General features: G+C 34.5%; 1 protein-coding gene across 2 annotated transcripts in view; it reads right to left on the bottom strand.

The window, feature by feature from the left end:
- CSMD1 (CUB and Sushi multiple domains 1) overlaps positions 1–15,257 on the bottom strand; it is a 1,151,643-nt gene that overhangs the window by 196,216 nt on the left and 940,170 nt on the right. For both annotated transcript variants that reach the window (XM_035319885.1, XM_035319886.1), the window contains exons 27-30: positions 9,774–9,965; positions 8,895–9,033; positions 5,410–5,597; positions 1,656–1,850 (exon numbers count right to left, since the gene is read on the bottom strand). In XM_035319885.1, the coding sequence (XP_035175776.1) occupies positions 1,656–1,850; positions 5,410–5,597; positions 8,895–9,033; positions 9,774–9,965 (714 nt within the window). The remainder of the gene's footprint in view (positions 1–1,655; positions 1,851–5,409; positions 5,598–8,894; positions 9,034–9,773; positions 9,966–15,257) is intronic.

The following is a 15,257-nucleotide window of genomic DNA, read 5'->3' as shown; positions in this document are numbered from 1 at the left end:
AGGAGGGGTAGGAGGAGAGGAAGGATGTTTGGAATTGTGGTGTTTGTCTTTCCAAGTAACTGTTACGTGTTATGAAGCCTTGCTTTCTTGGAAATGGCTAAACATCTGGCTGCTGATGGGAAGTAGTGAATGAATTCCTTATTTTGCTTTAACTCCAGACGCAGCTATTGCTTTACCTGTTAGACTGTCTTTATCTCAGCCCATGAGTTTTCTCACTTTAACTCTTCCTATTCCCTTCCCTAGAGTGAGCAAATGACTTTCTGGTGCTTAGCTGCCTACAGGGATTAATCCACATCAGGTACCGGTAGTTTTGCATCATACTAACAAAAACTAATAATTCCTCTTTGTCTTTATTTTAAAAATACTTTCCACATTATGATAACAGAGAATCAAATATATTTTCCAATTATAAATGAAGCAAATTTATTTGGAATATCTGCAAAGCAGAATAAACCCACTTGTGTTCCCCTTTTCACTGTCTTCTTTGAACTGTTATTGACAGAAGACAGTGAAACAGGTAAGACCAAATCCAACCAGGAACAGAAAATTCCTAGTATGTCATTCACCTCCTCTAAAAATATCATCTTGTCTGCATTCCAGTCTTGAAAATTAAAACCTTGGAGGAACATCTCTGAAAGAAAAAAAAAATTCTAAGAGTTCTGATCAATGGTCCAAAATAAACGTATATTCATAAATAGACAATTACATTCTTCTGCATTTTTAACCTACTGCACTCTTTCAGCTAGACATGTAAGGGAACGGAATGTATTTTGTGTAGCTTTCAGTTTTCACTTTTCCTGCAGTAAAGAATAAACTTTCAGACAGGAAAGTATGCAGAAATATTGCTTAGACTAATTGTCATTTGTCTGGAATTGTGTTGTAACAGGACATACACATGTTATTTCTTGCAATTTAAATATCACTTATTGACTTGCATAAGTTGTTTTAGTTGGTATAATGAAGCTGATTAATATAAATCAAAGAGGTAAAAAAAAAAAAAAAAAAGTGGGCTTTGTGTGTTGTTATTAAAAAAACAACTCTTATTTTATAATTTGTTCATATGAATAGACATTTGATACAAGTATAATTTTTAAGCATACCTATAGTGTACAGAGTTCCTATGAAACTTTTTTCTAGTATATTAAATTAAAAATAGGACTAAGGAGACCTTTTTTTCTTTCTGCTTGATAATCCATGTTTGTTTTCCTCTAAATATAAAAAGTCAAAGTACTTGCAGGATACTGTAGCTAAAACCTTTCAAATAAATAACCTTATTCACTAGTTCTCTCTTTGTATCGAATATGATATAGTTTCAATTGAACCTAGAAACAATCAGTATCAGATATTTAGAGAAATCTGTAGACTCAGATTGACTGAAATTTAACAAATTATCTGATTATATATTGTTTAATATACTGTTCTTTACCACTAGCTGTCTTCAAGACAAAGCCTAGGTTCCAGACCTGTGCTGGAAGGACACCATGAATGAATCTTAAAGGTCTGTCTACCTCTATTCTACATAAACACCAACATTTCATAATTGTGTTTCCCAGATACTTTCTGCATGGGCCATTATACCATGTCCTAAAACACATAAAAACATATAATCAGGTATTCTGGGGGGACAGGGGAATTGGTAAAACAATAGTACATACCATTACAAAATGGCAATGCTCTGTTCCATGCTGGCTTTCCATCTGCACCAATTACACACGTTATAGTTGAAGGATCAATAATTTTATATCCAGAGTCACACTGGTAAGTAATAGTTGAACCAAGCTTAAAGTCTGTTCCAATTCTTGTCCCATTCATGATGTTTCCAGGATCAAAACAAGCTTCCCGTGGTTTTTCTGTTAAAACAAATGGAAGTAAATAAATATGCACTTTTAACTTAATATATATATATATATATATATCAAACACTGAAAGCAACCTTCAGTTTTTTTTTTTGTTTTGTTTTTTTTTTGTGTTTTTTTTTTCTAGTCAGTTTACATTTTTTCACAAGATAATTAAAATACTTTTCTTGGTTCTCTATGCTTACAAGATCATGGATGTTTGCACTAAATTTGTTTTTCCGGCCACAAAAAAATTATACAGAGAAGACCTAGCCTGCAACATTTTCTTTCTACCTTTTCTTAGTACAAATGCCCTCAGGATGAATGATTTCAATGAAGTCTAGTAATGTAGAAGAAAAGCTGATTTCTAGAAACTACAGCTTAACACTACTGTCTTTTTTAATCAAACATCATTCTCAGTACTGAATAACTTCAGGTTAAAAAGCTGCCATACTATGAAATAACTTTAAAATGTATTGTTACTTTATGTTTCACACTTAAGAACATCTAATAACTGGAGTTTGAAGTCTAATGATATAAGCACAGCAGTTATTTTCTGCCATGAGCTAAGTGGTATGAAATCTTTACATCAAAGTGAGTGTTGACATTGATTTTAACAACAGTGGGATTTTACTCATAACATATGTCAAGTTAAAATACAAAGAAGAGGGAAGGGAGAAATAATGTACATTAGAAATGACTTTGTTTCAAGAATATGATTGAGATGACTTTCAAACAGGTAGGATAAAGGGGTAGAACATTCTTTATAAAAAGGAAAAGAAAACTAAATATTATTATACAGTTGATAGCTATGCCATACTTTTATTTTTCTTAAAAAGGCTTAAATGCAACTCAGTTACTTTACAATTTATGAAAAAAAAAAATAAAAGTTACATAAGTTTTTTTTAAATAATGTTTTGCTAAATATTTGAACTCTTTAGGAGGGAAGTACACACCTAATATAAATGAGAGACAAAGTTTTTTTATTGAAAAATTCTGGAGTAAAGTTCATAGTCAAATTTTACTCCATGCCTCCTTCCCTTATTAAATGTTAATAAAGCATGTATTGTAATGAAACACTCAAGGAAATTATCAGAAAGTGAAACTTGGTGTCAATAAGTAGAAATGCAAATAAATAATTTTTTATATAAAATATTAAATAGCATGATTATATTATTGAATTACTAGGCACAAACTCCATATTGAACACAACTTTTCAAAATATGCTGTCTGCTCATATATATATATTTTATATTTCATTTAACTTACAGTTGCTTAGAGGTACATATACCAGCCTATGCTGAGAATAGAAAATAAAGCTAAAACATAATTACTTATTGTAGTTTAACATTTGTAGAGATCATCTTTTATCTCCTTATTAAGTTCTGCTCAACTTCCCATATTTTTTCTTGCAGGCCAACATCCCAAACTAATGTTTTTCCCTTATTTTATTATTATTTTTTTCTTTTTTCTTTCTTTTTTTTTTTCTTTTTTTTTTTCAGATAGGAATGAAGAGACTACATTTTGACAATTGAAATGACAACTACTTTGGGAAGGAAAGCCATGCCAACATGTAGAATAACGTGTGATGCTGGATGACAGATGCAGAATAAATATAAGAATGATGTAATAGTTCTTTTAAACCTCCCTCTACTTCATTGAAACAATACCTCTATTCTCTTTTGATATTTTTGTTCTTACATTGTTGTATTGGGTTTATGTGGCAATCCTTTGGTAGCAGAGGGCTGCAGGGGTGGCATCTGTGAGCAGAAACCAGCAGCTGTCCCATGTCAGATCAGAGCCAGCTCCAGCCGGCTCCAAAAGGGACCTGCTGCTGGCCAGAGCCGAGCCAGGGAGCGATGCTGGGTGGGCCTCTGGGAGAGCTGATTTAAGGAAGCGGACAAAAACAAACAAACAAACAAAACAAAACAAAACAAACAAACAAACGAACAAAAAAAAACTGCTGCACAACAGCAGCTGGGAGGGTGAAGAGTGAGAAGGAGCCCTGCAGCCCCCCAAGGTCAGTGCAGAAGGAGGGCAGGAGGTGCTCCAGGCACACAGCACAAGTTCCCCTGCGGCCTGTGGAGAGGCCTCTGGTGGAGCAGGCTGTCCCCCTGCAGCCCATGGGTCCCACATGGAGCAGATCTCCACGCTGCAGCCCGTGGAGGAGCCCCCGGTGGAGCAGGTGGATGTGGCCTGGAGGAGGCTGCGGCCCATGGAGAGCCCCCGCAGGAGCAGGCCCCGGGGCCGGAGCTGCAGCCTGTGGAGAGGAGCCCACGCAGGAGCAGGAGGTCTGGGGGGGAGCTGCCACCTGTGGGGGACCCATGCTGGAGCAGTTTGCTCCTGGGGGATGAACCACGTGGTACGGAGCCATGTGGGAGCAGTTCTTGAAGAGGTGCTCTTGTGGGAAGCTCATTCAGGATGAGTTCAGGAAGGATGACATCCAGTGGGAGGGACCCCACGTGGAACAGGGGCAGAGAGTGACCGTGAAGGAGCAGCAGAGACAAAGTGTTAGGGACTGACTGCAGCCCCCATTCCCTGTTCCCTTGTGCTGCTCAGGGGAGGAGATACAAGAGGGTGGATATGGGGAGGGTGTTTTTAGCTTCTTTCCGTCATTTCTCATTGCTCTAGGTTGTTAGTAATAGGCAATAAATTACATTAATCTCCCTACGTTGTCTGTTTTGCCCATGACGATAACAGGTGAGTGATCTCCCTGTTCTTATCTCAACACTTGAGCCCTTTGTATAATATTTTCTTCCCCTTTCACTTTGAAGAAGGGGAGTGAGAGAGTGGTCCTAGTGGGACTCAGCTGCCCAGCTGAGTTAAACCATCACAATTCTTTACATGTATGTTATGTTGTTTACTTCCATTACTTCCATTGTCAAGAATAAGAAGCTGAGCCTACAACTCTGCTTCTGAGAAACAGCTTGATAAATCTGAGCAGAGATGACAATCAAGCCAGAGACAGTATCTGGACCAGAAAACAAACCATCTTTTAAAGTGTGTGTGGGTGTGTGTGTATCCTTAATAAAAAGAAAATATAATCCATTCTCTGGTTAGTAATATAGACCATTAGCCCCTTCCTTCCCCCCACCTTTTCCCTACTTTTCTCTCCTGAAAACAAAAATGCAAAGGGTCTCCTGCAGACAGAATTTCTGAGAATTTCTGAGATTTCTCTCAGAAATGTGTCAACAACAAAGTGGAAGGGAAAATGTATTGGTATGTATCAGCAAGTAAGCATCAGCAGTCATGTATTCTAATTGGGTGAGACAATTCCATTATTCTACAATTCCTTTGCAAATGCTACTTTTGATGTGTATCTTCTATTGTTACTTTTTCTTCTGGAAGATAAAAATGTGCGTAAGTAATGTGAAAGAGATTTAATGAAAGAGGATATTTCTGTGTTACTCAACACAGTTACAGAAAAGAGTTTTTAAAACCTACATTGATGTAAAGGAGTACCTGCCAGTTCAGTATGAATACATCTAGAAGTAAACAGATTTGAGTCTCAATAAACCCTAAGTAACATTTCTTTCCTTTTGTATTTTTCCACATAGTATAGTGAGAACGATACCTTTATAGTCAATAGCAAATCCTGACATTCCAACAGAAGCGTCACTGCGAAAAGCCAGAAACAGACTGTTACCACTGCTTTCTATTCTTTCAGGAGCCTGTGAGCCTTGAAAACTGCCAATTAGAGGACTGTTGGAATCTTCCCCTTCATAAATATGTAGAAAATCATAACTGGGTTCCATACTGAAACTGAAAATAAAGGAAAAAGAGAATTAAGTCTTAATTTCTTTTTCATGAATTAACCACGACTATGACTGTGGCTGCCAATCTTCTGCCTAACACATTTTCTTCTCCAGAAATAAAAGTATTTTAAAACATGAACATTTACAAGCTTTAGATGGAGTTCTGCTTACCACTGAAACAAACACCTTCAGCTTTCTGTAAGATCTACTATAAGGCCATTGTGTAGGCTCTGTATACAGTAAATGAAAACGAAGCATATGTTCCCACCTATCTTAAACACTGTTCTCAAGATGGGATGAATCACAACTTGCTTAAATTAAAGGTCAAGCTTTTAGTTCACTAAACTACATGATATTAATTCCACCCATTATAAACAGAAATTCACCACCTGAGAAACAAGATGCTTTCATGTGGACAGATCTCTGTCCTGGAGCTTGTCTTTGTTCATACCCAAATTATATCAGAGAATTATTATAAATTACAATGAATAATTAATATTCTCACCACTCACTAAACCACCTACTTATTTTATAACATGTATATACTTATACAAGTATACAGATAATACAAATAGGCTGTTCTTCAGAGGAAGATAATTGAGATGAGTTCTGAGACAATATAAAGATAAAACCATGGGCTTTTATACTGTAAATGTATATAGAGGTGGATAGAAAGGAAGTATTAGGAACACTGAAAAAAACATCTGAAAGGTAAAACTACATTAAAAAAGCAGACTTAAGTGGATATTTTTCTTTCTAATTGCCTTTGTAAAATTAAAGAATAAATAAATATTTTGCTTTGCTGCAAGTATGGTAGTCAGATTTGTGTTTGTCTTTCTATTATATCAGTTAGTACTGTTATACACAAGATATTCCAAATCATGTAGGACATAAAGGGACAATAGCTGAGAAATCATCATCACACATTTGACAGTTTGTTAAGTAATATCAAATGCAAGTAGCTTCACATAATAAAAAATATTTATGCCCTATTTTCAAGAGGTATAAGAAGCCAGAAAAAAATGTTTTGAAACTCTAGCTAAGACAGTTATTTTTTAGTTGGAGTTAGAAGACAGGAATCTAGCAATCTATAGACTAGGAACAAAGAAATACAAATTGTGCTATTCTATTCTATTCTATTCTATTCTATTCTATTCTATTCTATTCTATTCTATTCTACAGAGGAATGTTTTTCAATCTTTCTGTAGCCAACACACATTTGACAAAATATATTGCATTCCTGTGTTCTTGGTCTACATTCTCATCCTATGACACTGCTGTCTTTTCAAAGCCAATTCCTTGAGAATAGTACAGGACTTAGCTGTAGCATACTGCCTGAGAATGAAAAATGTTAAATAAAATGAAGAGAAACTGATATGTTAAGAAAGTAGATTTTGCAGATGTCAAAGAAAAATCAAACAATGTATTGAAAGGATTGCAGAGAGAGATATTTCAGCATTTCCATTTCATATAAATCGGGGGGGATGTTGTGATAGTGCATTAAGTTATTTGGGTTCCAACATTAAATATATTTGTAGAACTGTCTCAATTTAATTATCTAGTACAAAAATAACAGCATGTACTCAAATACTTTTTCATTAAATATGAATCTGTATTACTTTTATGGTTCATTTATACTGCAAATATAATATTTGTTAAAAAGGAAAAGTAGCTAAAGCTTTCAATTTTGTCTGTTCAATAACCATAAATAAATATATACAGATAATAGTGATAATAATGTTGTTTTTCCCCTCCTCATTAAGATGTATTACATTTTTTTCTCAGCTTTCTGAAAATATTTACAAGATTAACAATGCCACAACCTAGAGTTTAAAATACCCTATATCACCATCAGCCATAAGAAGGATGAGAATATTCCAAGAATATTCTGTAACATCAGTCAGTTTGGTAAAAGGTAGCATCACAAACTTGGGAAGCAACTGCATAATCTTTTCTTTCAGATTTCTAAGGCAGATTTCTGTCTTGAAAACAGAATATCAAAATAAGGAAAGACTTTGGATGCCCACTGTGTACTACTAGACTGCAATTTTTTGTAAAATGTACTGGAACTGTAGCATTAACTGAAAATTCCAACACATTACTCAGAGTTGCATTCCCTAAAATAGCATTTACAGACAAATTGAAATACTGAGTAACTCTAAGTTTCTTTCATCTTACTTGAAATGAAGCATTTGAGCTGATTATTTAGGCAATCCAAGACATACTGCTTATCATGAGGTATTTTCAAAAGTGTAATTAGTGGGCAACTAATGGCATTCCTTAATGCTACTTGAAGAAATACACAAAGAACAGAATATTCATATTATTGATTATGTATTTTTCAGCTCTCTTAGGTTTGATTATTTCATTTATGTCATTGCAATATTTTATTAGAAGGCACACTGCAGTCAACCAATATTTTTTTTTTTTTAAAAAAAAGGGTGCAAAATTTACACAAAAAAAATTATCAACATCCCATTATCTTTTTCTAAAAGAATCATAATTGATCTCCACACTGCTGAAGCAGAAACATCATCGTTAGCTTAACAATCAAGTTCAGGATACAGAACCAAAGGAAAATAAATTGTGCACTTTCTACCATACATACAGCAGCCAAGATGATCATATAGACCAGATTCAAATAGAAATTATAAACTGGACACATGAATATGACTATATGAACTTCAATTTATGTTAAAAAGGAATACAACAAATATAGGTTGATGATGATATGTTGAGTAAATAAAATTTATTTAAAACAATGAGCCAACATTATCTAACATCATTTATCTCTTGACTGAGTAGACTAAAATATTACTTTTTTTTTTTTCTTTTTTTTTTTTTTTTTGTAGACCTATGCTCTCTAAGCAAATTGTATTTAACATCTATTTGTAAAAACCTTTAAAGGAATTATAGACAGAGCTTCCAGTACAGTTCAAGTCTCTACTATACAGTTAAAAAAATTTAAATCAAGCATCTCTACAACTTAACACTGTTTTTTTTTATTATTATTATTTTATTTTTTTTTATTTCATAGGTCACAGAATTATTATTATTATTATTTATTATTATTATTTTTTTTTGCTCTGGTATATATATTTGACATCAAAAGTAACATATAACTTGTCACTTTTCTTTTTCTGTTAAAACTTTACTGTTATTTTGAAGCAATGATATAGCACATATTATTTGTACACTCCAGGTCTCATCCTTGAAATATAATTAGAAGCATTAAGAAATAACAAATGATGAGAAGTGACATTTAAAATCCCATTAAACTGAGACATTCATCTAGAACTTGTACCTTTTGAATATCAAGGCAATGACAAAGTCGGGGTTTACTTTTATTCTCCAGTCACATTCTTTCCCAGGAGGATATGCTTGTGGATAGTTAGGTGATAAAATAACTCCTGCTGGGCCTGTCAGGTTTCCTCCACATGCAGCTGTCACAATGTAAAAAGAAATGGGAATATGGTCATATGTTAAATTTACAAGTGTTTGTTAGCTGTTAAATAGGAGTAAATAAACATTTGAACATTCCCATTTGTATTTTCCAAAAATGAAATGTGCTCTCTTCATATTCAAAAGAAGCACAAGAAAAGCTCTTCCTAAAAGAACAAAATATTAAGTCAAATAGGAATTCCTGTATATTGTTGCTGTTACTTAATCTTTATGAAACTCATCTTTATGAAACTGGAGCATTTGTTATATACTGGAAGAGGAGAAGCATTACACCAACCAAAGGAGAAACGTTACTGGACCTGGTGCTCACCAATGTGCATGAACTCATGAAAGAGGTTAAGACTGGAGGCAGTCTGGGTAGCAACAAACATGCCCTGGTTGAGTTTGTGATCTCAAGTAATGTGGGCCTGGCAAAGAGCAAAGTCAAGAACTTGAACTTTAGAAGAGTGAGCTTACAGCTGTCTAAATAATTAATTTAAATTAATTATTTCTGTCAGACATTGTCAATTTCAAACGTTCATAAAGTTTGAAGAATAGAGTGAGAAAATGACAACCAAAAATAGCGTTATTCTTAAGAATGTGGTTGTTGGTGACCATAAGTATGAAATAACTGGTTTCTCCAGAGAGCATTACTCCAGCATTAGAATCCTATGCCCACCGGCTGAACACGAAATATGATCTGTATTAATTTTAAAAAGAGAATAATATTTCGGCTAATTACCTATGCATGTAGGAGGATCCGGTTGCCAGAAGAATCGGTTATTCAGTTGTACACATGTAATTTTAGCTTGTCCTTGAAGTTGATAGCCAGGGTCACATTGAAAGGTGGTTGTATCCCCAGGCTCCCTGCTGTCTCCGTATCTAGTGCCATTTTGTGGTGTCCCAGGATCATTACAGGTTGATGCAATAGAAGCTGTTCGGGAATCATGAAATAAAAGCTTTAAGAAGTAGATAATAAACATCTTTACTTAAAAGCACATTATTTTTGCAAGTGCATTCCAAACAAGGCAATAGTATTTACTTATTAGTTAACACAGGAATGCTTTCTGATTTTCTTTGTCTATGAGGATTTGCCCACTGAGATGCATCATGATTATGTTGGCTTCCTGCCAGTTTTCTTACTATGAAATATGGCCTGAGAGGAAATAAACACAAGCTTTTCTTCTTCTTCATTTGTTAATACACCAAAAGAGCTGGTAACTCATTTTCTCATTTTAATGTTTCAGTTATCAAAGTAAATTTCTCTATGCACTTTGATGCCTTTTTACACAGCAGAGTAAATAACACAATGTAAATTATATTGTTTTATACTCTTAATATTCTTCAGTGTGCAAATGCTATGTTTGCCTACCTGGCTGAATCAAATAGCAGTTTTATGTAGCCCTGTATTTCCCTTTTCAGGGGCAAGCAACTTAATCAGAGTATGCTAAAACTCAGTCTAAGTAAAATATCTCTCATATGTTCAACCTCTTGAGTTTGTATATAGATTTTGCTTTTGTCCTTGTTTTGGCTGGGATAGAGTTATTTTTCCTCCTAGTAGCTGGTTTGTTGCTGTGTTTTGGATTTAAAATAATGCTGATAACACACCAATGTATTAGTTGTTGCAGAGCAGTGTTTACACAGATCCAAGGACTTTTCAGCTCCTCCTGCTGCCCTGCCAGCAAGGTGGGGGTGCACAAGGACTGGGAGGGGACACAGCCAGAGGACTCCAGATTGCTCCACCCAACCATGTCCTTTTTAAAGAACTTTGCACAACTGTGAGCAGGTAGGTCTAAAACCTAGTGTCACAATCAGTATTGGTGGGCATCTACAGGTAAGACCCTATACCATTTTCACCATCTTCATTCAGTTAAGTTTAATCTTTGTGAACCCAGATTAAAGACATTTTAAAAATCTACTCCCCCACATCCTTCTGCTCATCTCTACCAGAAGGTATAATCCTTGTAAATTGTGAAATATCAACAATAATGTCTTTTTTTTTTTTTTAAATTAATATAAACTATGTATATTTTCTTGCATGCTCATACATCAGACAGTTGATTCATTCTTAAACTGATTCACAGCCACCGCAACTCTAAATCTGATGTCCTTTCAAGGTGTAATTTTGTTCTGATTATCAGACCAATAAGGACAATTCAGAGATAAAATGATGTAAATTATTAAAAGTGTATATGCCATTGTTAAAACTGTTTTTTAATACTTTATTTGTTCATAAGTTACATTCTCCTACACTCTGGGAAAGCAGTGGCTATGTCTTTCAGTATTTTGAGCAGTATGTAGCACATCAAGCATTTAAGTTATAGGAAAGTACTACAAATTACAGGTCAAAAACACTAGGAACATAAATGTAATTATATTGTGCTTCATGAATGGCTTCTATTACTACAAACAGAGGTGCAAAGTGTCTTCCAAACTACATTATATAAATGTAGTTTTTACAAACTACATTATATAAATGACTCTGAGAAAAATCCTGGCCTTTCTTTTTCACTTTTTTTTCTCATCTCTGGAACTCCTTTAAGCAAAAACACACACAGAGCCAAACTACAAAATGAAATGCTATGACTGTTACACAATAGTAATATGTATAGGGTATCCATATAATTGGAATTAGACTGAGGCTTTCTTTGCAACATGAACAAATACGCTAACACAAACAAAATTATAAACACAGAAGCACTAAAGAAAAATAGTTTGTGGGCAGTTTGCTGCCACTGAGAATTGGCAGTCATTTTTTCAATGTTTGGTCTCCTGTAACAATCATTGCCAATAGTTTATGCTGGAATGAGAACAAATTGAGAATCTTTATTATTAGAATTAACTTGCAAGTCAGTGCCAAAAAAATGGCCTGTAAAACAAGTGAAAGAGAAATAGAAAGGAATATGTCTGCATGTAATGGATTCCAGCTCTAGATTTCCACTGACCACAATGTAGGTCAAACATGGACATATGCACACTGACAAATAAATTTAGCGATCTTCATCTAAAATTGCACTACATCTCAAATTTAAATCCATTTTCTTTAGGAAAGAATTAGAATTTATTTTGGTTGCATTATTAAATTAATTATTTTTCTTAATTTTTTGAAGGGTTTGAAGCACTTTTTAAAATCAAGGAATCAAAGAATATACCTCTTATAAATTATGTAAGTTAGTAGTCAGTTCATGCTTCCTGCTCTGTTTATTTGTTTGATTGTTTTTTATTTCCTTATTTTGTTTTCCTGTTTAAATCCCAGTAAACGTTATTATTTCATTAATAGATGTTTTAAAATCATTCCCAGAAGAAAAGTAAAAAGCTGCTGATAAAAAAACTACTACCAAAATGCAGTCTTTGTGACCAGAAACTGCAAAGCATCTATTATCTGTATTAATGGATGCATTTACTCCTTCTCTCCACACCAAGACCACTACAAAAACAAAAAACAAACAACAACAACAAAAACAGCAATTAAACATTAAAAAAACTGAAACAGTTACCAAGTTGTACAAATGGATTTTTTTTTTCAACCTTGAAAAAAAAATAATTTTTGTGGGTTTAGTGTTTTTAGCCCTTTGAAATCAAAAATGTCAATTGATAATGGCCCAATAAGAAAATAAAAATCTTACTGAAAAATACTTGCAATAAAACCCATAATTTGTATTGACCTGAGGTGATCTTCTGAAATAATGAAATTATCTACAATTTTGTTTTCAGTGTGGTCTAGTATAACTGTGTTCTAAATTTGCAGTAGAGAGAAAGGTTGAAAAACAAATGAGCAAGATGAGAAACAAACCAAAAAGGAAGAAAAGGTGAACCTTATTAAAAAGGTTTTATGTGTACTCTAGCAAATAGGTGGCCACTTGGACAAATCACAGAAATTGTAAAACATGCCTAGATTAAAATTCCTGGATTATGATAACTAACATACTACAAATACTGGACTCTGTTTATCATTTTATTATTTGTCATTTCTTGACTTTGTTTCCACTCCAAAGTAACACATATTATACACCTTGAGATCATTCCTATTTCTAAATTAAGCAAAAGACAATGGTGTTGGGTGTTGGGTTTTTGTTTGTTTATTTGTTTGTTTTTGTTTTTATTTGACAGTGGCAGACTTTTTCACCAGAATTTATGAGCATCAATTCAAGAACTAAAGTAATGGTTATTACTGCTAATGAGTACTGTGTAAGCACTCCCCAGGCACCACTCTGACAATTTACCTGACATCCCATAGTAGTGCAGTTTACTTAATGTATACTTGGCCAAAAGAGAGCAAAAGCATGACCATGACCTCAGAAAAGTTATTTACTATTTGACAGACAACAGCTCAAAAAAAATGGGTCACTTGTACATATCTGTTAAAGAGCAAAACTATTTTAAGTATATAAGTATATGACAATCTCATTAGTTAGCATTTTTTTTTCAATAAATCTTTGACTACCTTCATTTTTTCATTAAAAGGTTATGCAAAATAATACCTCAGCAATCAACAATTTTTCCCATTTCAACTGTGTCAAGCATGTACCAATCATGAAGGACTGATGCCTTTTAAAATTTATTTTCACTGTTAGTCCCCATTTCTCACATAGGAAGTTCTAAATTTTAAAAATAACCAGGCATTTAATAAGCACCAAAACACTCTTTACACTTTTGTTCTTGCAGCTTCAGAAGTTATTTTCTGTATTGGAAAACAGCAACCTTTTCATCATGCCAAATACACTTGATCCTAATTAAACAAAACATCAGACATTTAAGCACTGATGTGTCATCTAGTAAAGCGAACATTTAGACAGACTGTCAACTCTTCAACATTTCATCTCTTTTCTAAGTTGTTTTACTTCCCAAGATTCCCAAGACTGTAACTGCATGAAAATTAAAAATCTGTTCTCACTTTACTTGGTATTATGAAAATACCTAAAGAGTATAGATGTTATATGCATTAGTAAGTAATCCAGATATTAAAAATCACTAGCTCTTCTGTTATCTATCTCATTTAATAACAGGCTTTTTTCTTCTCGGTCCACATACTAATATATAGCCATGCAATTAATATCCATCATACATACTTATGGGAAATGGCATGTTCATTCTGTGTTGTGACAATGCCATATAAAATTGTAAAAAATATGAGGAATTCAGAGATTTGAAGCTGAACACAATTAGAACCATAGAATCATAGAACCATATAGGTTGGAAAAGACCTTCCATAAGATCTGAACATTAGGGCTGACTTACTACGCCCCATCACTAAACCATGTCCTTTGCCACATCCACACATCTCTTAAATACCTCTAGGGATGAGGATTCCACCACTTCCCTGGGCAGACTGTTCAAATGCCTAACCACTCTTTCTGTGAAGAAATTCTTCCTGATATCCACTCTAAACCTCCCTTTGCACAACCTTGCTAGTGTCCTATCGCTTGTCACCTGAGAAAAAAGACGAACACCCACCTCACTACAACTTCCTTTCAGGTATTTGTGGAGTGTGATGAGGTCTCCCTTCAGCCTTTTCCTCAAGACTAAACAATTCCAGCTCCCTCAGCTGCTACCCTCACATGTATTTAACAAAATCAAAGATTATTGATAAAAATCTTGGCAGCAGAACTCGCTGACAAGTCTGTGCCCTGTGGAACACCACTGGTGGTGACCAGCTGCCACTGGATTGGGCACCATTCACCATGACTCTTGGAGCTCAGGTATCTACCCAGCTCTTCACCCAGCAAACTGGACACCTCTCCAACCCATGAGTAGCCAGTTTCTTCAGGAGAACGCTATGGGAAACGGTGTCAAATTAAAACATACATGATGTAAAGCAGGGAAAGCAGTAACTACATTTATGACTTAAGGATGCTAAGACAAAACTAAGCTATGTAGTTAGACTGTTTTAGAAACGACTGAGAAGAATTAAGGTATTTTCCAACCTAAATGGTTCTGATTCTAAAATGGCAAAACCAAGAGGGGGGATTTGATTTCCATTTAACTGGCAAAGAACTCAATTGCTGCTTCCGAGTTTTTGCACATGTTCTGTGCAGTAAACTACATGATACTCCACGTTTACAGTCCCATTCTGTACAGATTTCACCTCTGCTACTCTCTGTTTCACCTCTTCAGCATAGGACATGCTTTTGTGTACACAGTTGATGGAATCAGAAGTGCCAGAAGAACGGGCAGCTGGAAAAGAAAGAAAGAAAGAAAGAAAGAAAGAAAGAAAGAAAGAAAGAAA

Source organism: Oxyura jamaicensis, chromosome 3 (assembly GCF_011077185.1).
Source record: "Oxyura jamaicensis isolate SHBP4307 breed ruddy duck chromosome 3, BPBGC_Ojam_1.0, whole genome shotgun sequence".
NCBI classification, from domain to species: domain Eukaryota; kingdom Metazoa; phylum Chordata; class Aves; order Anseriformes; family Anatidae; genus Oxyura; species Oxyura jamaicensis.
The sequence above is the reverse complement of the archived record's forward strand: the minus strand, read 5'-3'. Positions and strand labels throughout refer to the sequence as shown.